The 23,258-nt window shown below is 37.8% G+C and overlaps 4 protein-coding genes across 10 annotated transcripts in view; 1 reads left to right on the top strand and 3 right to left on the bottom strand.

Annotated features, from left to right (window-relative positions):
- Positions 1-23,258, top strand: part of LOC124181694 (RYamide receptor) — a 105,422-nt gene that overhangs the window by 75,500 nt on the left and 6,664 nt on the right. The gene's annotated exons all lie outside the window — the stretch shown is intronic.
- LOC124181697 (lipase member H-A-like) lies at positions 315-2,383 on the bottom strand. Its single transcript, XM_046568491.1, has 6 exons — positions 1,717-2,383; positions 1,490-1,635; positions 1,027-1,269; positions 749-946; positions 523-679; positions 315-459 (listed from the first exon to the last, which is right to left on the bottom strand). Exons 1-6 carry the CDS (start codon positions 1,941-1,943, stop codon positions 375-377), a joined length of 1,056 nt encoding a protein of 351 aa, XP_046424447.1. The 5' UTR covers positions 1,944-2,383; the 3' UTR covers positions 315-374.
- Positions 2,510-6,571, bottom strand: LOC124181703 (lipase member H-B-like). Its single transcript, XM_046568507.1, has 7 exons — positions 6,325-6,571; positions 6,092-6,146; positions 3,648-3,787; positions 3,307-3,549; positions 3,042-3,233; positions 2,803-2,962; positions 2,510-2,727 (listed from the first exon to the last, which is right to left on the bottom strand). The coding sequence occupies exons 1-7, from the start codon at positions 6,410-6,412 to the stop codon at positions 2,649-2,651; spliced, it is 957 nt and encodes a 318-aa protein (XP_046424463.1). The 5' UTR covers positions 6,413-6,571; the 3' UTR covers positions 2,510-2,648.
- On the bottom strand, positions 6,998-22,893 carry LOC124181699 (phospholipase A1 member A-like). Of its 6 annotated transcripts, XM_046568502.1 has the most exons (9): positions 22,889-22,893; positions 22,160-22,164; positions 12,229-12,297; positions 11,191-11,339; positions 10,398-10,643; positions 8,940-9,140; positions 8,112-8,271; positions 7,893-7,968; positions 7,000-7,246 (listed from the first exon to the last, which is right to left on the bottom strand). In XM_046568502.1, the coding sequence occupies exons 3-9, from the start codon at positions 12,273-12,275 to the stop codon at positions 7,199-7,201; spliced, it is 927 nt and encodes a 308-aa protein (XP_046424458.1). In that variant the 5' UTR covers positions 12,276-12,297; positions 22,160-22,164; positions 22,889-22,893; the 3' UTR covers positions 7,000-7,198. The 6 variants fall into 6 exon arrangements, 4 of the variants coding, with proteins under 4 accessions (XP_046424458.1, XP_046424457.1, XP_046424456.1 ...); XM_046568501.1 differs by lacking the exons at positions 22,160-22,164; positions 22,889-22,893 and adding an exon at positions 12,609-12,966 and having other exon boundaries at positions 7,871-7,968; positions 12,229-12,283; XM_046568500.1 differs by lacking the exons at positions 22,160-22,164; positions 22,889-22,893 and adding an exon at positions 12,609-12,966 and having other exon boundaries at positions 12,229-12,283.

Genomic DNA, 23,258 nt, shown 5'->3' with positions numbered 1-23,258 from the left:
TTTGACCTTTGACCGTGAATAACTTTTTAGCACACACGGTATCGATGGGGACTTTTTTCTTTTTCTTTATAATGGTAAACCCAAGGTCTCTACCAAAACTCAGCTCTGTCGGAATTATTGTGTTTCGATCACTATTTTTATGTCTAAATTGACCGGACTAATATGCATGAATGGTCCCGACAAACTGATTTGCCGGCAACGGGTGCAACGATCGGGTATAAAATATTGTCAACAAAAAAATCAATCTCGTGATGTTAACTTCATATATTCACACAAGTAACAGCTATACATTTCATTCAATAGTATTTGATTACCGCGATAATTGTTACACATGAATCCCGTGTCGATGGTCCATTGGCTAAAATTGCGTTGGCCTAAAACAACGCGTCGTACGTCAAGCCCTTGTACTTTCGACCATACGGAAACGCGCTATTGGTTTGAAGATAGAATTTTCCGTTCCTGAAATGCAAACAACGTTCAATCGTCTCGACTGAAATCTTCATTCGTCCGTCGTGGACTTACGCTGTTGTTGGCGTTCCATATCCCATGACTGCGACTGCACCCCAGCTAAAACCTGACTTGAAACTCCGATATGATTTGGATTTCTGTCCGACGAAGGCATCTTCTGATTCAAGCGACTCGGTGAAGTATTGCCAGGATCTGTGATGACTGCAGAAGTCTGAAAGCAGAATATTTGTAGGCGAATACAGTGAAGTTTCATCTCGGGGTAGTCACTGTGATACTCTACCATTATCGCTGTATGGCAGACTAAATTTGCATCCAGGCTGAAAACGATTACCACCGTTCGGGTAAAAGTTGGCATCCCCCTTGTTGCTTGCAGTGCCGTAGATTCCAGCGTCCGTGTGAATTATGTCAACGAACCTGGCGTCACCAGATGCCAGGTTCTCGTTCATCATATCAAACCCGGGACCGGCTGGATCCAAGCCTGAGAAAAAAGTCAGCTTCGTTGAATCCCGAAGTGGATCAAGACTGCATACGGTTGCCGATTCCAGTCGTTTTCCTTACCTGTGATCCTTGGCACGATGAAGTCGACGCATTTTCCGAAAAACCCGCTGACCTGACTTCCGAGCGAATGGCTTACCACGTGGAGCGTCGAAGAATCCAGGCCGTTTTTCACCAGCTCGTTAAATGCTTGCGCCAGGGTGTAACCGACTCCAGGAACGCTCAGCGCGGCAAAGGGATACGACTTTGTTGCAATATCCTCGTAGTTTGCGAGTACGACATTGTGATCGCACCGCTTCAAGTATGCTACAAATAAAATTTTTCAATCTCCGAGGCCCGTGTAATTAACGTCTGAAAAATACACCGATACAAATTCTGTCTTGAAGATGCCCCGACACTACAATCATACGTACTTTATAATACTCATGAGACGTGATCACAGATAGAAACTTATGATCATGCTCGAAAGCCACCGTGGACAGTCTTCCAGACAGAGTCTGATGCATATATAATTTAAGACACTTACCACCAACGACAGACAAAACACTGCTAGACTCTGGAGTCTCGGTCCAGCCAGAAACATACATAACTGTCGGTTTGCTACTATTGAGATAGTTTGAGAGATTCACCGCATTACCAACCAACTCTTCCACATAATTATCCAAGGTTGTTCTGGAATAATACTCGTGTTATATTTCAGAACATTTCGAACAAGCTGATCCACGAGTTAGAGAAAAACTCGGCTTTACTCACCCTGTGTAAAGGCGGAGTGAAATGTTCGCCAATTCACTCGGCTTCGCTCGAATTGCAGTGAGAGGCATCACAGAACGATTGAGATATGATGGGAAAAACATCTCGAAAAATTCTCGTGGATAATCGACTACAGATTCACTGCAGTCGTTGCAAGGTGTGTAGGAGCAATTCGTAACTGCCGCAACGAACGGCATACAGAAATAGAGGAACCAGATTGACTGCAACATTCTTTGGAATAACTTTCTTGATGATCAATTCGTGAGAATACGAGTCGCTGGTGACTGCTGTTGTTCGAATCGATACTCCAATTACTGTTCGAATGAGAGCATCATTCGCTATACTGTCCAACGAATTCATTTCAACCACCTCCATAACCGTATGGCTCGACTCGTAACGTGTTGAAATCTACCCAACCCGACAAGTGGCAAATACAAGTAGCACCATGATTACGTTTCCATAAATTAAGCAAATTTTCATTGTGGTTGAGCGATTAGTGTTTCCCGTTTCCACTTTGAGTAAATAATTTCCTCATTTGCCAGACTCATGAGTATACGTAAGGTAGCATAGACTGTTCGCATTATGGATCGTCTGGTGCTCCTTAGCTCAATTCTTGATGCAGCTGAATATTAGACACTTCGTACTGCCATTCCACTAAATTGACATCTGGATCAAGGATAAGAACAAAACTTGGGAGATTTAGGTCACAGAAACGGTAAATATTGACGGTCTCGAAAAGCGCGAGGCGTGCAGAATGAGCGTCGAATTCGTGTCGTGAAATACAGTATACGACAAATGGATTGAGCAATATCTGTTTATTCGATTTTGAGTACACCCAAAACTATTTTTTCACGATGTTGGACATTTAAGGTTACGAGATGCGAACTCCTCGTTTGCTCGGGACGATGAAACGTTGTCGTAAAACGTGAACGAGTCTACTCCACATACGTAGTACCCTCTTCTCCTCGACCGTAGGGCGAGTCGCCGTTGGTCCGAAGCATATAGTTCCCGGCCCTGAAATGTATTCCAGAATTGGTAATAAATCGAGGTCCTCAGAGATAGTCGTTAGAAAAACTTTACTGAACTCACGCTGTGTTCGGTGTCGCATAGCCCATTATCTCCTCCGTGTTGGAGCTACATGAGCCGGCTTCGAATTCCGTATAAGAGTCACAAGCAATGGCGAGGAACGCGTCCTCGTCGGACAAGGACTCCACAAAATAAGCCCATGATCTGGCGTGACTGCAGGTAACTGTGAACAAAAGATTGGATGATCAGGATCAAGACATTCTACCATAACTACAAGCAGGATGCGGTATCTTTGTTCTCACTCTGCACGAGTTCGGAAGTTGTGGAGCACCCTGGTTGACTAGAGCCGCCGTTAGGCCAGAAGTCGACATCGCCCGCGCTGTAGTCAATGCCCAAATACGAAGCCTCGGTATGTATGATCTCGACAAAATCAGCGTCGCTGGCTTGCAGGTGAGAATCGGTCTCCGTGAACCCGGGACCAGCTGGATCCAGCCCTGAAAGACGCCCCGATGTCGTTAGAACCCATTTTGTATTACCGTTCGCTTTCTGCGCCTCATCCCATCTTGCCTGTGATTTTCGGAATGGTGAAGTTTACGTTCTTTCCAATGTACCCCATCACTTGTGCTCCCAACGAGTGACCGACCAGGTTCAGAGTCGTCGCGTCCAACCCCGCTGCCACCATTTCGTCGAGAGCTATCGCCACCGTGTAGCCGACACCCTCAGTGCTTAAATATGCGTAGTTCCAAGCCTCTCCAGCTATTTCGCTATAGTCTAGCACCAGCACGTTGTGGTCGGCACGTTCCAAGTAAGCTGCAACGCGTTCGCCGGTCATTGTTCATCCCAAGGTGTTCCAAGGTTCGATTTCGATAACCGTGAACGAGGTCAGGCCGGCCTCTTTACTTTCTTACCTGCCACTATAGTCTGCACACTCGTTGATTTCGAAGATTCGGTCCATCCGTGAAAATAGAGAACGGTCGGTTTGCTGGCATCGATTTTGACCACTAAATCCGTCGCAGCGCCAATCAGTACGCTCGTGTTCTCAGCATCACTGTGATTATTCGAAAATATTAGCCTTGAAAATAAACTTGTTCCGTTTTTGTTTACCGATATAGAAAACCGTCTTCAATTGGAACATCTGCCGAAACCTTTTTGATTTTCAACTGCTGTCATTTGCCACTTTAAGACCTTTGAAACGAATATATACAGAATGTTTCTGAGCAAACGACGCAGGATGTCGGGGTGCCTAACACCGAGGGAAACACACATCGGTAAAACAGACCTTTACCGGGTCGTAATCACTTTAGTCAAGTCGAGTCATATAATAAATTTAACGTGAACCCGGAACGCAATCACTGAACGCTTCAGCATGGATTATAAACTACGAAACAACTGCTTGGTCAAATCCACAAAACTTGGTAACACGAGTTGATCCAGCCTACTCGCATGAACTTTAAACGCCCTACTTACCGATAAGTTGTACCGATATTTATTTCCCTCAGTGGTAGACAATCCAACACACTGCGGGGTTTACTCGAAGAATTTTCGACACTGCACACTTTCCAAATTCCAGCTAAGAAAAGAACGCTGGTCACAAATCGTATGACTCGGTGTATTTTCACCGAGAGCAGAACAAATCGTTCCAGCGGTATTATTTTTTAATTGGAACGCGAAATGAATTCAGTACCGAATGTGCTTCTTGTCTGTTATTGTCTTGAATGTTATTTTTCCCGGTCTACTGGTTCGTATAGTATTTTGAAAGTTTAGATGTCGGCACTTAAAAATCACGGAAAGAGCGGTAGATATACTGACAAGGAAAGTATCCCAGGTTGATCTCTCCGATTTTAAATCTATTTCGTATGTCTGTGGTGCACCGAAAACTGAGCGACACGTTGTTTTTTATTAACCAATAAACACTTCAAGTGAGTGAAACTGCCCTCCAAAGACGGAGGTGCCAAGCATAAATTACGTTATTTCACCCATAAAAGCATAATATTTTTTAACCGAACGAACAGAAAAATTTTCTAAAAAATCCATGAACACTAGACTGGGCCAAAAAGGTCTCTTAACATTTTTCATGAAATTCACTCCTTTAAAAGTTATTCGACATTGAAATTGTATTAAAAAGTAATTTCAATGTCTAATAACTTTTAAAGGAGTGAATTTCATGAAAAATGTTAAGAGACCTTTTTTGTAGAGCATCAAATTTCCCACAAAAATAATGGTTTGATCTATGAAAATATTGATTTTTCTGGTAATTACAAAAATCAAAAATTCAACAAAAATTTGAAAAAACAAATCAATGTTTAAGGCACGATTACAAAGAAACGGCTCGATCTACGTCAATTTAGTAAAAGAGATTTTTTGTAGGAAATTTAATTTTCTTCAAAAATATGGATTGACAAAATTTTTCAGATTGATAAGTTTTTATTTATTGATTTTTTTTTTAATTGAGAAAATCGCATTTTATATTTCTCGTTATGAGACATTTTTTTTTTTGGGTGGTTTGACTAAAAAATATTATATTCTCATGGGTAAAGCAATAAAATTGATGCTTAACACCTTCATCTGCGAAGGGCACTTTTACCACCTAGTTTTCGATATACTGTACATCATCTATGAACTAGATCAAAATCAGAGAGACACCTTCCTTGTGAGTTGAAATGTTATCAAAGATCGGTCAAAAAGACACACAAGAAATCAAACACATCATGTACACCTGATATTTACGCGGCGGCCATGAAAACTTTGATACCGCCTTATTGAGGTTATCCACATCCATTTTTGTAAATTATCAGCCAATTTCAAAATCTAACAGACCTTTTTTTTTTGATTGATATTTATGTTATAAACTTAATATTTTTTTTTTTCATACATCCTCTCGTTTGGGATTTGCGATACGAGTTTTGTGTCCAAATGAAACTAGCAAAACAGGCTTCCTCCAACTTCTTGGCACGAATCCTCCTGTTAAATCTACATTTTCGTTACAGTATAGTTATTCTTCAAACACCGAACCTCCTGCGCACTGGTTACTTGGAGCAAAATTTTTTTTTAAATTACTTCCAAACCCACCTTATTTTCATATTTACATAACACATTTTAAGATGCGTCGTTGAGCTTTTATCTCTTCTCGACTCGCAATCGATAACCTTTTGCAGACGGGAAAATATGAAAAAGAGTTGCAGAGTAGGTGAAAATGGGATGGATAGATTAAATAGGTAAACTTCTTCGTTGAAAATACTTCTCTGAATCGTAAGAAGAAAAAACAACTTATAACCATCAACTAATTTCATTGTAGGTATTTGAAAAATAGAATATGTATGTATCGAAAATAATTAAAGAAAATATCACATACCCAGTGAATATGTACAACTCGATATTCTCCAATTGGGTGGAATTCGCTCGATCAGCTGTGAGGGTGACAAAATTCAGTTATAATGACACATCACAAATTCCGTAATCGGGATATGAAAATCATATGCCAATCATTTGATAAAGATAATCGAAATATTGTATAAATCGGTGATCTGGGATTGCGAGACCAAAATTCTGCTTTTTTATCCGAAGGAAAATAAAATTTTCGCTTACTGCAAGAGTCACAAGGCGTGTAAGTTGGACTGGCGACATTGACCAGCGCCATTCCGAAGAACAAGAAATACGCGAATCTTGCCATCATTGAAAACAGCGTACGGACAGTGAAAATATAAATCTATCACCACCGATCGGCGTCGCGTTTAAATACTGATTCTCCTAACTAGGTTTATCAAATACGAAACACGATTAAACCTAATCACGCATCGCGGCCCCCGATGTCTTAAAAAATATTAAAAATTGTTTTCCACCAACTTTCACATATTTGCTCGTAACAAATTTGTCAGCGAATCAACATCATTGCCGTAAGCGAAGTGATGATAGTTCGAGGTGATGTTTTCTTTCCTTTCTTGTTTTTTTCATCACAACATGCTTTTACCGTAAATATTATTCTCTGTAATTCATTCAATCGCTATCGCGTTATTTCACTTCCTCAACGATGCGATTTACACCGTAGATTAAATATCCGTAATTACCTAATTATAGATCGACTAAAAATTTTATTGATTAGATTATTTGCACCTGTGTACGCGTGGAGTTATATCAGTCGATTTTCGTTTTTGTTTTTCGTTCTCCTCTTTCCTGTCGGCTGATATCCACAATTAAGTTATATAAATTTCACATGACTGAATACTGCTTGATGGAAACAATGCAATGTTTAATTTTCATAAAAAAATAACAGGTGTTTTCATTATACAAATCGCCCACGTGTGTTCTCCTATTATTTACCTTTTAATTTGTCCAATCTATCATGCGGTTGATCGCAACGCACAGACGTCATAAAACGTGATTTTTTACACAAAACAGACACAGGCGATATATTTTGTACACGAGTCGTTCAGAGTTTGTATCATTATTACAAGGATGTTTTTCATTTCTGCAATATCCTCGCTCCGTCAGTTTGCACTACGTTGAATAACTGGAAAGAAAAAGATCAGGAACGCAATCATTCCGAGATAGCGATTCGATTGAGTAGTATTTTTTTTTTTTGAAATTAACAATAACATATAAATTATCGTCGAGTAAATCGTGTATTTCTCTCGTTGCGAAGTGTGACGGTATGCTTCACTTATCAAACGATCACGAGACGTATACATTGAATTCAGCGTCGTGAAATAAATTCACAAAGTTCCAACCAACCGGTGGAATGACTAATTTGAAACAACATGATGCATAATGGCAAACTAGTTTCCTTTGCTGAGAGAAAATAAATATAATCTAACAATTTATCGGTTAACTAGACACTCTGCAGTTTAACACAACTTAATATTCATCTGAAATATTTATTAATTATTTATAATATATGTATAGTGGGAAACATATTTCGTTTTTAATCTGTTTCGCGTATTTGCAGTTCTTTTTTTTTCAACCCTTAAGTACATCCGAATGAACAACTAAAGAAAACAGAATAATGGAAAATTAATTTTGTAAATCAAGCCTCACACTTGCTGTTATTCTAAAGTCATGTTATTACATATAGTAGGTATTATAATTTGCGTATTTTTTTATTATAACCATGCAAGTGCGTGAAAACTTTACTAACGCGACATTCCAGCAATTTATTCGTCGGCTAACTTGACGCCGTTCTCTTCCATTCCAAATGGCGACTGTTGGTTCGTTTTTAAATAAAATAATCCGGTCCTGAAAAATTGCGATGATGAAAAAAAACGGGAGAAAAAAAAATGAAAGTAGATCGGATATGAATCAAGGTTTCATCACTGATGTTATCATATTGCTCAATAAGAGGTAAAATCGTACAGGATATTTCGATAAAATTAACTTACGTGCCGGAAGGCGTCGCCAATCCCATAGGAACAAGATCCTGTTTCTTGTGTGCGCTCCCTAAAAATTTCGTCCATGTGACGGATTTTGCCGCCATAAATGCTTTCGGGTTTTCAACCGATTCCGCGTAGTATTGCCATGATCTTTGATGGCTGCAAAAATCTGGAAAAAAAAGTTTCGATATAATGTTAATATGTAAAAACAGAATTTCTGTAATAAAAACCAAATTTGTTGAATTTGGGAACACTTTTTCGTCGCTTGCAACAATTCGGTACAACATCAATTGACGAGTCTGCTCGTTCAACTTTCCGATTTTCTTTATTCAGAGAAAATCTGGAATGTCTGATGCATTTTTTTCCCAACGACATCTCGAAACCATATATCAACGGATTTTAATGTTCTTGATCGCAATCGTTTCGTTTGAATTTTTGCGTTCGGTAATACGCAACTGGAAAACGGATCAGCCGATTTTTATAAAACTTGGTACATTGAATTAATGTCATTTAACTTATAACTGATGCGATTTTGGGAAAAATTGGTACAGACATTTCCGAGTTATCGCCAATATGTTGAATTTTTTTGTTCGATAATTACTCAAAAATGGAACAACCGATTCTTATGAAACTTGGTACATTAGATTGTCGCCATGCAACTCGGAACTTGTTAAATTTTTAGCGAGATTGGCGGAGAGATCTCGCTGAGAGTTAGTCGCGAAAGCAAGAATCAGCTTGCATAAAATTTTCTCAACATTTTTGCAAACAAAATGGTATAGCGGGAAGTTTTCGGATTTTGCAGCTGCTCGTATCAATCGCTCTAATCGATCAGCTCACCTTCCTCGCTGCCTTTTTCGTACTGTAGTGGACATCCTGGCTGAACACGCAGGCCACTATTGGGCCAAAAATCTGCACCGCCGGATGCGTAGCCGTTGCCGTAAATGAAGGCGTCGGTGTGAATAACGTCGACGAATTTCGCATCGGCTGACGTGATTCGCTTAGCAACAGCGAGAAATGCGGGTCCGATGGGATCCAGAGCTGAGAAAAAGGGACGACATTTATCCCAGAAACGGAAGCAGTGCTAGAAATTAATAAAGTGTTCGCGAAGTCGCTTTTTCTGCACATACAGAAGCGATTTGTTGATTTTGTCAAATATGGCGATCAAATATCGTGGCGGAAGGAATGTTTTTTATTATTTTCGCTCAAAGGAATGTCGTTTGATTCAACAAAAAAGTGCTCATTCTTTTTTCATCTCGTATATGGTTGAAAAAATTTCATTTCCCGTAATCGGTAATTCAACAAATTTTTTTTCCTTCTCTGTGTGTGCGTGATTTCAGAGATAAGTTCCTCTAAATATTGAACACAATTTCTGTATATCTAAAAAATTTTCACGTTCCTGTTACGTGAAAATGTTGAATAGATGCTGATTTAATTTTTAAACAATATCTTTTCTATTCTCGACCTTACTCATTGTTCCTATTATAGTTAAATGTACACTGAGAAAAATTTCATTTGTTACAGTAACTAGAAAAGTTGAGTAAAACAGGTATCGTTAAGAAAAACTGTTTGAATATTGTTGGAATTACGGAAAACGAGGTACGCGTAACCATTTTGCGCTATCGTCGATCCTTTTTTGGTAATTGAAACGCAAAATCAAGTTTGTTCGCTTTACTGTACTTTTTTAGTTAAACAAGGCTTTAACGTCAATTTATTGTTGCACAAGCATTAAGTTTTCGCCGCAGTCACCAGAAAATATAGTAACAGTGATCGTAATGAGAAAGAATAGTAACATATACCAGACTTTCCGGTAACAGCTACGAAACTAATTTTAATTTTGTACCTAGAACTATATTTTGTCGATTGTGGTAAAAAAATGAAAATAGTCAAGGACTGAGCGGTAACCGGAATTAAAAATTTCTCGCGGTGTATAAATTCTCATTTTAAATCGCCCAAATTGTTTTGCGAACAGAAGATATCCGAGATTTCGTGAAATCAAACGAAGCTTTGATTAATTTCAACACATTTTTCCTTCAGATAAAACGGACGGATTTAAAAAAATATATACAGTGACATTACGAGGATGCTCAGCATAAGGACTCCCTAATTATAGGCAGCTGGGGATAAATTTGAAACTCAAAGCTCTGTTCGGAGTGTACGTGTACCCTGAGTTGTTTGCAATTAGTGCTCCTTACATCGCGCATTCACGTAATCTCACGGTACGTTTAGTTTGTTGCAATGTGTACGTCTTTATCCCCTCCGTGCGTGATTGAGTTTCGTAAGAAGATGAAAACGAACCCGTTAGTCGCTGCACCTTGAATACCACGGCGTATTTGTTTATGTATGCGGCCACTTGAGCACCCAGCGAATAGCCCACGATGTGAATTAGCTTCGGGTCCAGAACACCCGCAATCAATTGGCGCAGAGCAATTGCCAATTTCTTTCCAACCGCTTCGGCACTCTCGACGGCCTGAATGTAAGTTCCGTTTGCTATTTCGGCGTAATTCACCGCGATCACGTTGTGATCACCGCGTTTCAGGTAAGCTGAAACGAGATTCATTTTTCACACAACCGTCTTTTCCAATCTTGAAGGTGAAAAATATTTACAACATTTTAAATTCAATATTCAGAATTTACGAGTTGATTTTGGAAATGGTTCAAAAATTTTGCTCACCCGTGGATAAAAATTTAACAAATCTGTAAAGATCTTTTTCACAAAACAGTAGTTATATAACGGTTATAACTGCTGATATGTTTGGAGTAAAGATAATTGGAAAATAATAATAATGATAACAATATCAGTGAATGACGAGGCCCGGCTTCGATAAATTATCTTTTTTGTTGTAATATGAAAATATATATACATATAAAAAATTATGATAACAGTAATGTGATAGTCGGCAGGTATTTAGTTCCATATTATATACATAACATGAACAATTATTCGGTAATTAGTGATATGAACAATGTGATAAAACGATTTATATTTATATGATAAATACTTGATCATTGACAATTCTCTGCGAACAGATATTGCATTCGTTTATTTTTCTTATTTTCGCGTTGCGGTTTTTGTTTAAACTATAATTACCACCAACAATAGTGCGAACGCTTTCCCGTTCGAGGTTTTCTTGAAAACCGTGAAGGTATAAAACGGTTGGCTTCGCAGCGTCTAATTTCAATGCCAGATTACGTGTTTCCCCAATAGGTACGTCATAATATTTGTTGCTAGTAGTTTCCCTGTAACATCAATTACACGCTGAGACATGTTAGACAATATTTAACAAACAAAAATTAATATATCATGCAACCAATCAATCGATCAATCAATATCCGTTCGACTATCTCTTTATATTACATACATACCGGTTATTCCATGCGAAACGGCACCGGTTCAATTTTTTCATATGCGACCAAATTTTCATTCCTTACTATCTTGTGATTCAAGTTGTGTAAAAAGTATGGCATAATTTACAGATAGACGGTTTTTCTTTCGTACGCAGGCCATATGTTAAAGAAAAAAACTCTGAATTTTCAATCAAATATTTAGTCAATAAAAAACAACTTCCAGCTGAAAATTATACCATCCTTTGTTCACAACTTGAACTGTACTCGGTAAAATTTTCAAGCGAATCGAGTAGATCCTTAGGAAAATTCCTTTAACCGCAAGTTGCGGGGAGTACAGAATTATTTGCGATCCAAAACTATCGAAGTCTCTTCACGAGATACTTGGTAAGGAATGAAAGTTTAGCCGGATCATGATGTAAGGAACTAAGGTGAAACAATGCGTATACGCTTTAGTTGAAACAGTCAGAAAACGTATCCAAGTTGACGTCGTATAGACTTGATACTTTGACCTTTAGGGCTTATATTATTATTTTTGCGACTTTTGACTGCACAAACTGGCATCTTCAGCAAACAGAATATATGGAAATAAATAAGTAACCTCAAGTAACCTAAGCAGAATGTCAAATTCGCTAACTATCGGCTAAAGCCTGTCTCGTTTCACGTGGAATACCCCATATGCATAAGCATGCAATACGTGTGATACATGTAATGCATAGACATGTATAATATGTGTTAGGATGTACCCACCGATTAGAAATTAGTAAAAATTATTTACACTCACCCCGCATAAACACGCAGAGATATTCTGGCAAGCTCATTTTCGTTCATGCCTTCGACTGTCGGAAGAGAAATCACAATCAATATCGGTTGTCAGATTAAGTATCAAAGGGAAAAAATGGAACATATATTTATATTTTCAATCCGTTCCTCGATTCTTTCTTCCGCGACAGAAATTTCATCAGGCAAGATTTTCTTCTTATTCGACACTTTTCAAAATTCTGTACACATATAATTGTATTCAAATAATCAGAGCATTGAATTCAAACTTTCGTGAACGTATGGAAGGAAGAAAAATGTACACCATGGTATTTTAGTTGATCCGTGTTTTTATTTTTCTTCTCCATTGCTGTTTATAACAATTTCGATTAGTGTGATACCAACCCGGGGTGAAACGAAGAGCGAGAAATTGTACGATAAAAATTAACACGATGCTCGGTTTGCTCCCGTTAAAAATTTTCGACATCTTCGTAGTGATTGTCAGAGCTGCTTCAAACTGCACGAGACTGCAGGAAATTAATTTCTCTTACAACGATCGAAATTGCAGCGAGTCTTTTACGATTTAAATATTAAACCGATTAGAATTATTATCGCTTGATTTTCATTTGGCTGTTCATTTGTTTCAAATGATAATTTATTTATTTGCGAGGCATCGCTGGTGCCGAGATATGATAGAAATTGATTTAAACGTCGCGAAAAACCGGATATGAATTTTTTTTTTTTCTTCACGCGCGTGGCTGTAAGTACCTCGCATATTATCAGGCCAAGTGTATATATCCGCGCAATACAATCAGTCAGTAAATTATTCGGTGCCAAGTTTACGGCGTGCTTGTTTACGGTTTTATCGGAACCTGCAATTACATATGTATCGCTAGAAATTAGAGTTGCATTTTAATCGTCGTTGCAACGCGGCGTCGTTTCCGCCCCGCGTTCATACATTACACAATTACAGTACGCGGATAATACTATCCCAACTGTCAGCGAGCTTTTCTTTCTTATCTTTGCAACACTTGACAAATCTGAATATATGCAAATACAAATTGAAGTACAATTTTGTCAAATTTTATGAATAAAATAGGAGAATGAAGAAAGTTTTTCGATGCATATTTTACACTAAATTTTATTGTTCGTTTAATTATTATCGTATCAGCATTCAGTTTTCATTAATCTTCTGTCATCCGTGTAGCGAAAATGATAAGAAAACAACGGTATAAATACGTGGCTGGCTGAACGCAACGCGGAACGAGGTTCAAATCGAATGGAGAAGTTTAATGTGAAAGAGAGAGATAGAAGGTAAAACGAAAACAGCAGCTACGCTCAAGTACCTACAGAATTTCTCATTAATACACCCAACGACTCGTGTTACTCGCAATTAAAAGGTCACCTTTTGTTTAACATTTAACGCAAATGTATGGATTACGTAAGATTATCACACGTGTATACGTAGTGACGCATTATCAGTAATGACTGATCGCGTAATTATTTTTATACCGGTGATTTTATGGAACTGCAAATTCGACCCGCGACTGATCAAACAACGGTAATTTCCTATTAACGTCGAAGTGTTATCGCAACGTTATTTTCGTCAGCAGTAGTTGTATCACAGTTTTAGTTATACGGCTGTGCAAGTATGCAATGTTATAAAATATGTACTTTGTAAAATATACAGCTGTTCCTATAATGAAGTGTTCTTTAAATAATTATGAAGTAAGAATTAATTGACGGTTTAAACAAATTGAAAACACATTTACGATGATTGTGAATACTTGAGTAAGTATGTTGACGATAATCCCGTTAGTTTGCACCGTTTAATAAAAAATTCTGGTAAAATGAGTATCGTTGTAATACGGGTCCGAAAGTTGTTGAAAATATAAAAAAATTTAGTTATACCGATTATAGTTGTCGATTCTACCTTTTCCCATTTTTTCTAACACACTGAATCCGTTTGTTTAGTCAACAACGTTTTCTTCGGTTGTATAAATACAGTTGTAAAATTAACTTTCATTCCGATACCTATAAAATTTCCGTATAACAGACAGAACTAGAAATTTCCCTCCGTGTGATTTTACAGAATTTTCATTTCAATATAGTTCGAAATTCTGTCAGAAAATGTCACATGACATTTTTCATTCAGCTTTTAGGCTGACTTAAGATCAAGATCCGACGACAATTTTTATCATATTGTACGAATAATTTTATGCGATTCGTTAAAAACTCTTTAATATAGAAACACTTGAGCTTTCTGAACGTATCGGTGACTTAGGATCGTTAGAATTCAAGAGTTGAAGCCATGACTAATGGAACGAGAGCCGCTGAAGTAGTAGAAGTACGCGTTTGATCGGGCAGCAGTTATTGAAGCGTATCTCTAGTACCAATTCCCGGGGCCTCGAACCACCTTGGAATTCTTTATCGAATGCGATTGCTGCAGTATTTCTATACATGCATATATATAGAATACTCATTCATTCAAGTCTAATTTATTATTAATTAATTACATTATCATTAGACCTTGACCTAGATTGAATCGTTTACGAGTGAATTAATACGACAATAATAGGATTAATAGTTTGAAAAACAAAATCACTGATAATAATTTCGATTTGTCGAATTTTATCCTTCTTTGAAGTCTAAGTGTATTTATTTTGAGTTATTAATTATTATTACTAGTATTATTATTATTAGTGAATTCACATTTGGTCATAAATCATTCGAATAATTGAAAATCAAACGAAAAATCATAATTCGTGTCGTAACAGTTTAAATAGCGCGCCTAAACGTAAATCAAAATAAGAAAACTAGTCAAATAGAAGCAGTGGTTACCACTCGGAGAGAAGACGCCGAAGAAACAACATCTAATCAATACCTCGTAGTCCATATTTTTAATCTATTTGCACATTTCAATATATTCAATTTTACAATCTACATTTTTTTTTTTTTAATAATGTCTCGTCACATTTTTTCTAAAACTGTAAATGCAGACTTAACAATTTTAACAAGTTTATAACATACAAAGGTGAACAGCTATCTACAAAAATGAAATCTATATAACGAAAACGTGGTAAAAAGGCTTGACAAAATCCGCAATTAAAATATCTACCCCCTTTTTCACCAACAAACTACGAAATCTCCTTGGATAACGATAAAGAAAAGTAAAAGTTAATTAAAATAAAAAAACTGTCATTGTTAATGAAAAACACTTTACGAAAAATTGTCGAATTAAATTTGAGAATTAACATTTATGTATAGAAAAATGGTACATTAATCTTGCGAATTAATGAATAGACGAATGAATTGCTAAAACTAATTAATATTTACAATTTTATTTACACAAGTTCATGCACCTTTTATTTACTCATTTATTATACAAAATCAAAATACATACAATTTACCTAAAAAGAAAGAAATTCACTCAAAATTGATAATAAAACAAAATTGACTGATTTTACATCTATAAATACATGTCTAAACAATTTTTTCTGTAGTTTAATAACGCGCAGCGGGGTGACACTGAATGCTTAAGTATAGAACCCTTATTCGACAACCCATTGCAAAACATTACCACCTGAATCGAGCTGGGTGATGAAGTAACCTAAGGTTCGTAGAACTTTTGAGTTTGTTGCTAATAGAATTTTTTTGCAGCCTACTCTCGCGATAGAAAAGCAAACAAATTTCCATTGTTTCTTATTATTATAATCAATGCTACCACTGTTACTAATCACTATCCTTTTCAACATTTGTTTTTTTTACTGTGGAAATAGAATGTCACAAGTTCTAAAAAGGAAAATGAAAGGGGACACTTGTGTCACTCCGCTGATAATGATTTTTATTTTTTTTCTCACTTTTCGCGGTACCGGAATATTTCTTGTGATAGACAACAACCGTTATAATGTGTTATTTTAAATCTGCATACGAGGATAACATATCTCATGTTCGTTGTTCTTTTTTTTTTTGTTGCTTTAGGTTTTTTTTTGCATTGGAAAATATTGGTGTTTGAAATTACATGCACGAGTGATCGTGCGAACGCTGCTACATATTTTGTTACATATTTTCAGTGTGTCAGTGATGGAAAAATTGAGTTTCGATCTGGTTCGAAGCTTTTTCAGAAAAGTTTTATCTCCTCCGCGTTGCGTAGGGAAATAGAAAAAATGAAAGAGAGAGAAAGATAAAGTGAGAGGGAGACTGAATGCAAACGAGAGAGTCGGTGAGTAAGTTATATTCGTATGTCTTATAGACACGTGAAGCACTCGCCTCATAGTAAATATGTACCACACACACCCCACGGAGCTTTTCAAGTTTTCTAATCTATTTACCAACTTTTCGAGAGCCGAACACGCGCTACGTCACCTTTTCTTCTGCTTCTTCTTCGCTCGATGAACACAGTTTGAAACGCAATTTTCCAACGATGTATTACAAGTCATTTTACGTTTAAATTATTGACTCTCTGTAGTCGATGAGTATTCTTTTTCTTTCTATTTCTATCCGTCCAATGAAACACAATTATAATTGAACAATTTTACGCGCTGTAAGATTTTACGAAATTTGAATAATAAAATGCATCTCGGATGTTTTTTCTAGATTTAGTTTACCAAAGGGATGAGCTTTAATTCATTGAAAGTACTGTTAGAATTGGAAAAAAAACTTTTCTTAGACAGTATGAGAAGTATCCGAATTTTTATTGTTATATAGTGTCTGATTATGCCGAAATAATATTATCCTCGTGTCTGCAATCGAATTTCGTTTCGGTTAGCGGAGTGCCCGTAATTCAATCGCGAAAACGAAATGCCAGATATTTGTGAGAGAAAGGAAAGAGTTGGGAAAAAGTTTTATAGCTACGCGGTCGACGAAACTCGGGGTGAAATTCGACGGGAAACTCTGCCTACAGGTTCGTCGAACCCCTGATATTAATTAACGGATGAGACAGCTGGAACGTCAAATGGTCGTTCAAATTGCAAGTCAGATTTTCGTATAATATATATATACCCAATATACCCCTATAAAATTCAGGAAAAGAAGCGTTGAGTGAAATGGCATTTTAACAAATATTATCGGAAAATGGGTCTTTAAAAAAATGACAATGATTCGATATTTTACAACGTAAACGCAGCGTTGTCTTTGATCAGCAAAACGCTTAATATTAGTCAGAAAATCGAGTTTTCCTTATCGGTAAAGTTTCAGCTAGCGCAAGTGATATATACACTCATTGCGGAACCGTTTACCGGTTCCAGGTTCTATAATGAGCAATTATTTGCTGCTCAGATTTGCATATTACAGTGAAAAAAGGATCTTTCGTATTTTTGCACCGTGGTTTCATTTTAAAAATTACTTTTCACTTGTGTCAAATCAATGGTTTGTATGTTGTTATTGTGATAATGCAGATATTCTGGCTGGTCCTCTTTCTCAACGGTTTCGATTTTTGCATGTGAAAAATAAGTCGGCTGTGCTGAATTGAAAAGTTTGCAAGGAGTAGAAAAAAAAAAACTAAAAAAATCACAATATTTCAATTATACAATAACAGAAAAATGAATACCCGTAAACTCATACTTCAACGTAAAGTCGCCTGTGACGTATTCGAGCATCTTTGCAACGTTTCAGGTAACTTATCAGAATAAAATCATGTGCAAAGAGATACAGAGAGTGAACGAAAATCGCTGAGAATAAAAATAAGCCGCACCCTGCTGTAGACCCGCTTTGGTTCTTACCGCGTGTGTGTATTTCAAGCCAGATCGGTGTCCGAAGGTTGAAACTCCTTCTATGTAAATCCGTTGGAAAATCCGTCTTTCCTCAGCACTGCAACGAGGAGAGCCAAGAGGCTACAGCTTTGCGAATTTTTAACGAGAAAATAAAGCTTGTGAAAAAATGTAAAATCCGAGGTAAAAGCCGAATGCAAAGTACGGAAACATCCATTGTATGTACTACATGTACCATTCGTATGTCGCAGGTATAATAAGATATCATTACTGATGCCGGTCGATTCGACGTTTTTTCTTTTTTCTTCATCCTTATTCTTATGGACATGCACATCTTTTCCTCTCTCTCGTAATCATACCTAAATCGAATGTTATGAATAACGTATTTCTTATCACAATTCGTTCGGTTGAAAAGAAAATCTGAACCGCAGCATGCGAGAAGGTGTCTTCAACTAATTGGAGGCGTAAACGTTTATAATTATTAAGATTGATTTAACGAATGGGTTAGTAAAGAAAAAAATTCATTTCCAATTAATAGTGATGAGATTGTGGAGAAAATTACAACGAATATGGTGCTCGAATCGGTTGTTAGAAGTTTCCGAAGTTGTCGAGATGAGTTTTAAATTCTTGCAATGCCTCGCGTAATCTTGACTAATTTCGACAGTTTCCGAGCATTCTGACCATTCGAATATCGGCATACAGGTTTCAATTTTGCGTGAGAGAAGAAAAAGAAAAAAAAACAACAACAACAAAAACTCACCTACAATGACGACTGATGGAACCAGTTGTGGGTGACAGTGCAAGGTGGTAATTCTGCTTGGGTCAGTGTCAAGCAGAGAAATATTTGAGATGCGACTAAGATGGCCGCCATTTTGTTACTCAAATACGACAAAGACTGATGACTTTTGCTTTTGATGCAAATGGCTGTGTCCGAAAGTGCGTGGAAAACTGAGCGGTTAGACTTGAAATTGACCAAGTGGCTATACGATCTCCGTTACGTGCCGCAGTTATTTATCTAGCGTCAACGAATCACGCGTTAAAATGATTATTTGCCTCGAGCCCAAAATAACTTTCATCCATCGCAGCGCGGTGACCGAGTCTGAATATTATTGAACACAACAGAGTTTATATACCCCGAAGAAAAATTATTCGATGATAAATTATTCGTCTTGACATGCCTTGGAAATATTGACTTTTACTCAAAATTTTGCAGTTTCTGCGAGTGTTTGTTTATTTTTTATTTTTTTCGTCAGAATATAAAATAAATTATATGGAAAATTTCTCTCTCTTTCTCCGCGACGGAAAAAAGGAAAGTCAGAGAACCGTCATCCTTTTTGAATAATGTTCATAGAATAATATTTATGTTCACTACCTGAAAGCTGTGTTTTCACGGACAACAAGAATTGTTTGTATCACGTGTTCAAGTGGCTGGCTCGTGAAAAACTTTTTTGTCAGGCTCCGTCGAGCTGTTCCGAATGATCGATCAAAATAATATTAAAGGTGTGTGCTGCGCGTACATCGTACGTCGTTTAATGTAAATATCGACCGCTCAAGTGTTCTAAGCTTCCCGCAACGCCGCAACCAATACAAGCTCATCCCATCTTCCTTTTTGCTGTGAAGATCCTTTCTCTTTAAGAAAATTAGATCCGACATGCACGCGCGAGTAACACCTGGGAAAAAACAGCCACTTCACATATTTTTACGCTGGAATAAAACATTTGTGAAATATTTAAACGGAGGATCAAAAAGTTTCTAAGATACTTCTTCTACATTCGCTTTGTGCTCTGCATACTTAAGAGAACGTCGTCAACGCGTACGTATCAAAGACTTTGAATAAATAAATTTGTATAATAATATTTTTCTAGCATATTTGTACAAGTTTGTTACGGGATACATTGACGAGCGGCTGTCAAAACGGTACGTTGTTTCGGGTACATTTTGAGTCCGATCTCGTCGCTGTTCTTGAGTTAGGGAATGAAGGAAGGAGTGAGAATTGACGCGGGTAAGACGTATTGGAATATGTATAACGATTTATTGGAACAGTAAGGAGTATAAATGTGTAGACGAGTGGACCTTGCGAGTGTTGGAATTAATAGTTAGAAAATGATTTAGGAATTGATTTGTCGAGATATGGATTTAGACGTTGGAATGGAAGTTGAATCGTCGGTAATGGATTAGAAATGCTTTCGAGGAAAGTTGGAATACAAGTGTAGTCGATGGAGGATGGGTTAGAAGTCTACTTGATGAAAGTTGGGATAGAAGTGATTTTGGGAGAAAAAGTATATAAGTGCAGGAAAGGTGCAATAGTCCAGAACAGTGGGGAATAGAATTAGCGGAGTAAGGGCGACAACGACTGACGTGAGGCTCGATGGAAATAGGAGGACAGGGTTGAAGACTATAACGTTACGATAAGAAATGTGGAAGAGTTAGCAAATAGAAGCAAGATGGGGAGAACGTGTGGCGGCATGCCGGACGTAACAAATGTTTCCATTTTTTTTTTTTTTTTTGTTTTCAACGTACTTTCAACAAAAAAGAGGGATGTGGAATTCATTTTCAGCATGACTCCTACATATTAAATCCCGCAGAGCATGGAAGACTGATTATTGAAAAAATGGGGTGCGCGTTGCTAGGGAAAAGAGCCGATTAATTTCAAACTCCGGGATTCGGAGGGTGCAGATTTGCAGGCCACGGGTCATCGTGTATACATTCCACCTTTCTGATAAGAGTGATAATCCCGCAGAATACGCAAGCCGTAGCTTTAACCCGGGGGAGAAAAGGGCCGAGTATGTTGCGTAACCGGAAAGTGGAATGATATATCACCCGAGAAGAAGTTTACTCACAATTAGAGTTTGCGTTCTTTTTTTTCTGTTCCCTTATGCTTTTCCCTGATTTTTTTTCCCCCCTTGATGAGGGATAAAAATTGAGCTTTTCCAACGCGACGAATTAATTTATAATACAGACCGTACACCGTCCAATTATTGCTGGGCACGCTCCCATGCAAAATCTCCCGCTGTAAAAGGATTATTAATTAATAATACAAACATTAAGACGTTAACGATGTCGCAATTTGTCAGACGTTATAATTGGTCTTACAATATTATAATCTTAAGCCCTTAGGCACTGCGGACGAAAAACTAAGAAATTATACATATTTGAAGGATAATGCCTGTATACATATAATAATAATTTGTAAAACTTTCACGACCGCCGATTAACAATTTTGGAAGACACGGAAGTGGAGGAAACGGCATAAACGACGAGTCGAGCGTTTTATTTTTCATCACCACTGATACAACTGTTTCCTATTTTCTGTAAATTTGCAATTTTTTTCGTAACCGAATGCCTCTTACATATTTTTCCCTTGATCCCAGATTATTTTTGAACAGATATAGTCAAACAAAGTAATTCAAACCGTGTAATGATGATAATTTCGATAATTTCATTGATGTGCTGTAAAAACATTGTACGATCGATCAACAGCGATCGATAAACATAAGAAAGCGTGGTACGCATAACCGTGGCTAATTTCGCCAGTGATCAAAAAAACGGACGTCGTAGTTAACCGCAAAAAGAAAATGTTTAAAACAGACTCGGGCAGCTTCAGGAAAAACAATTTTCTCTCGCTGACAACGGGGGTCCTTTTCTTCGTCGGTTGGTGGGTAGCGATAGATGCGTGGTCATTTTACGACAATAAGCTTGCCCAGAAGAAGATATACTTCCTCCCGGGTTTCGCTAACACGCTGTGCTTCGTGGTCGTGCATAAAATCCCCATCGAGATGCCCCACAACTCGGCGAACTACGAGGGCGGTGTCCTTGGTCCAAGGATCGTACTGTTCCTGGCGTTGCTGGTCGGCTTCGGGAGCCTGATGTCGTCGATCTACGTCCTGGCGGAAGTCATCTACTACGACGTGATTTCCAAGTACGTCGGCATCGCCGTTCTCGTACAGAATGTCTTCATCCTCGGGTCGACGTTGTTATGGAAATTTGGGCGCAGCTACGACGACTTGGTGCTCTGAATCGGAAAATTTATCAGAGGATATCCGGATGTCGACGGATGCTGGACGAACGAATAATCCACGTACCTGGTCCTGGGTGAAAGTCACTCCTCTGTGTTCCTGACTAAAAATTTAGCTTTATGACGCGTGAGGTGATTCGTGGGTCCCGAATAAATGTTCCTTCCGGCTTTGTAGACATTGGTCGAGCATGTGGAATGGTCAATTGACAGGAAAAGAAATTCGTTCCATTCGACACGTCTGAATATATTTGAATATTTGAATCCTTGGTGTAGTAGGTTATATTCACATGCGGTCAATAAAAAGCAAAGCAACGTTATCTACTCTGTGCCACATTCATTTTTTTATCGTTCTCGGAGAATAGTTTGAGTATAATCGAGAAGGTCGTAAATTTGCGCTGTAAAACATGGCGATGATGGTAAAATTGACAAAAATTAGTAGGTTTGGACTACCATAATGGAACAAATTTTCTCATCAATCCGAAAGTTTAACGTCAAATTGTATCGGATTGACACAAGATTAACACAAGATTCCAGACTGAACTTTTTCTCACAATGGATCTGCGCTATAGATTGAGCAAGAATTTTTTTCCAACACATGCTCAGAAAGTTTGATTTTCGAAGCCTGTAGAGCGTGCGTGAGGTGCCCCATTTCTGAACAGTGCGGTAAAATGACGCTGGCGCATGCGCTTGGCTGAAGTTCTTCATTTTACACACCAGGGCTTTCTTAGAGCATACCTACTTTCCGATAACTTATTTTTACGCGCGAAGTTTATGCACCGCGAATGCCGTCATTGAGCAGAGTTCAACCTGAAGTTTGAACGTTTAGGTTAACTATCACGAAGTCGGACTTTACATGCCTATAGACATCTTGATTTTCTCCGATTTTAGGTTCATTAGAAAGAGAGGAAACATTCTTTTATGTCGATGGCTTCGGTTCAACATATTTCTTCAATGCAACTTACCTGAACTCAAGGAGCTTCACTCAACGTTTTAAATGTAAAGATTGTCTGCAACGTTGCAGCACGGAAAAGAAATATCTGTAAGAATAAAACTCAAAGGAAAAGAGAGAAAGCGGATCAAGGTTAACAAAGAAACAATTTGCATACTGCAAGTAGGTATGATAAGATGTCATTATTATGTCCATTCGATTCCACCGTCTTCCCATCGATCCGACTTGTCTTTTGTGCATAAAGGGAATGTACCAGTTCCGTATACATAACTGCTAATTTTCGACCATACTCCTCGATACTTCACTTCAGGTTAAACTAGAAAAATGATCATCTGCCAACCTTCGTATTATACATACTATATTTGACTTAGGACCGCCATACA

The sequence above is a fragment of the Neodiprion fabricii genome, chromosome 4 (genome assembly GCF_021155785.1).
Source record: "Neodiprion fabricii isolate iyNeoFabr1 chromosome 4, iyNeoFabr1.1, whole genome shotgun sequence".
NCBI lineage: Eukaryota > Metazoa > Arthropoda > Insecta > Hymenoptera > Diprionidae > Neodiprion > Neodiprion fabricii.
This window is presented reverse-complemented; position numbering and strand designations above follow the sequence as displayed.

Coding starts and splice junctions, on each gene's coding strand:
- LOC124181697 (XM_046568491.1), bottom strand. CDS start 1,943: ATGTTGCAGTCAATCTGGTTCCTCTATTTCTGTATGCCGTTCGTTGCG. Junction 1,270..1,489: donor TGTTTTGTCTGTCGTTGGTG/GTAAGTGTCTTA, acceptor TTTTATTTGTAG/CATACTTGAAGCGGTGCGAT. Junction 680..748: donor TCTGCCATACAGCGATAATG/GTAGAGTATCAC, acceptor TTCTGCTTTCAG/ACTTCTGCAGTCATCACAGA.
- LOC124181703 (XM_046568507.1), bottom strand. CDS start 6,412: ATGATGGCAAGATTCGCGTATTTCTTGTTCTTCGGAATGGCGCTGGTC. Junction 3,234..3,306: donor CACCATTCCGAAAATCACAG/GCAAGATGGGAT, acceptor GGCGTCTTTCAG/GGCTGGATCCAGCTGGTCCC. Junction 2,963..3,041: donor AACTTCCGAACTCGTGCAGA/GTGAGAACAAAG, acceptor TTTTGTTCACAG/TTACCTGCAGTCACGCCAGA.
- LOC124181699 (XM_046568500.1), bottom strand. CDS start 12,690: ATGTCGAAAATTTTTAACGGGAGCAAACCGAGCATCGTGTTAATTTTT. Junction 11,340..12,228: donor TCTCTGCGTGTTTATGCGGG/GTGAGTGTAAAT, acceptor TTGATGTTACAG/GGAAACTACTAGCAACAAAT. Junction 7,969..8,111: donor TTGGCGACGCCTTCCGGCAC/GTAAGTTAATTT, acceptor GCAATTTTTCAG/GACCGGATTATTTTATTTAA.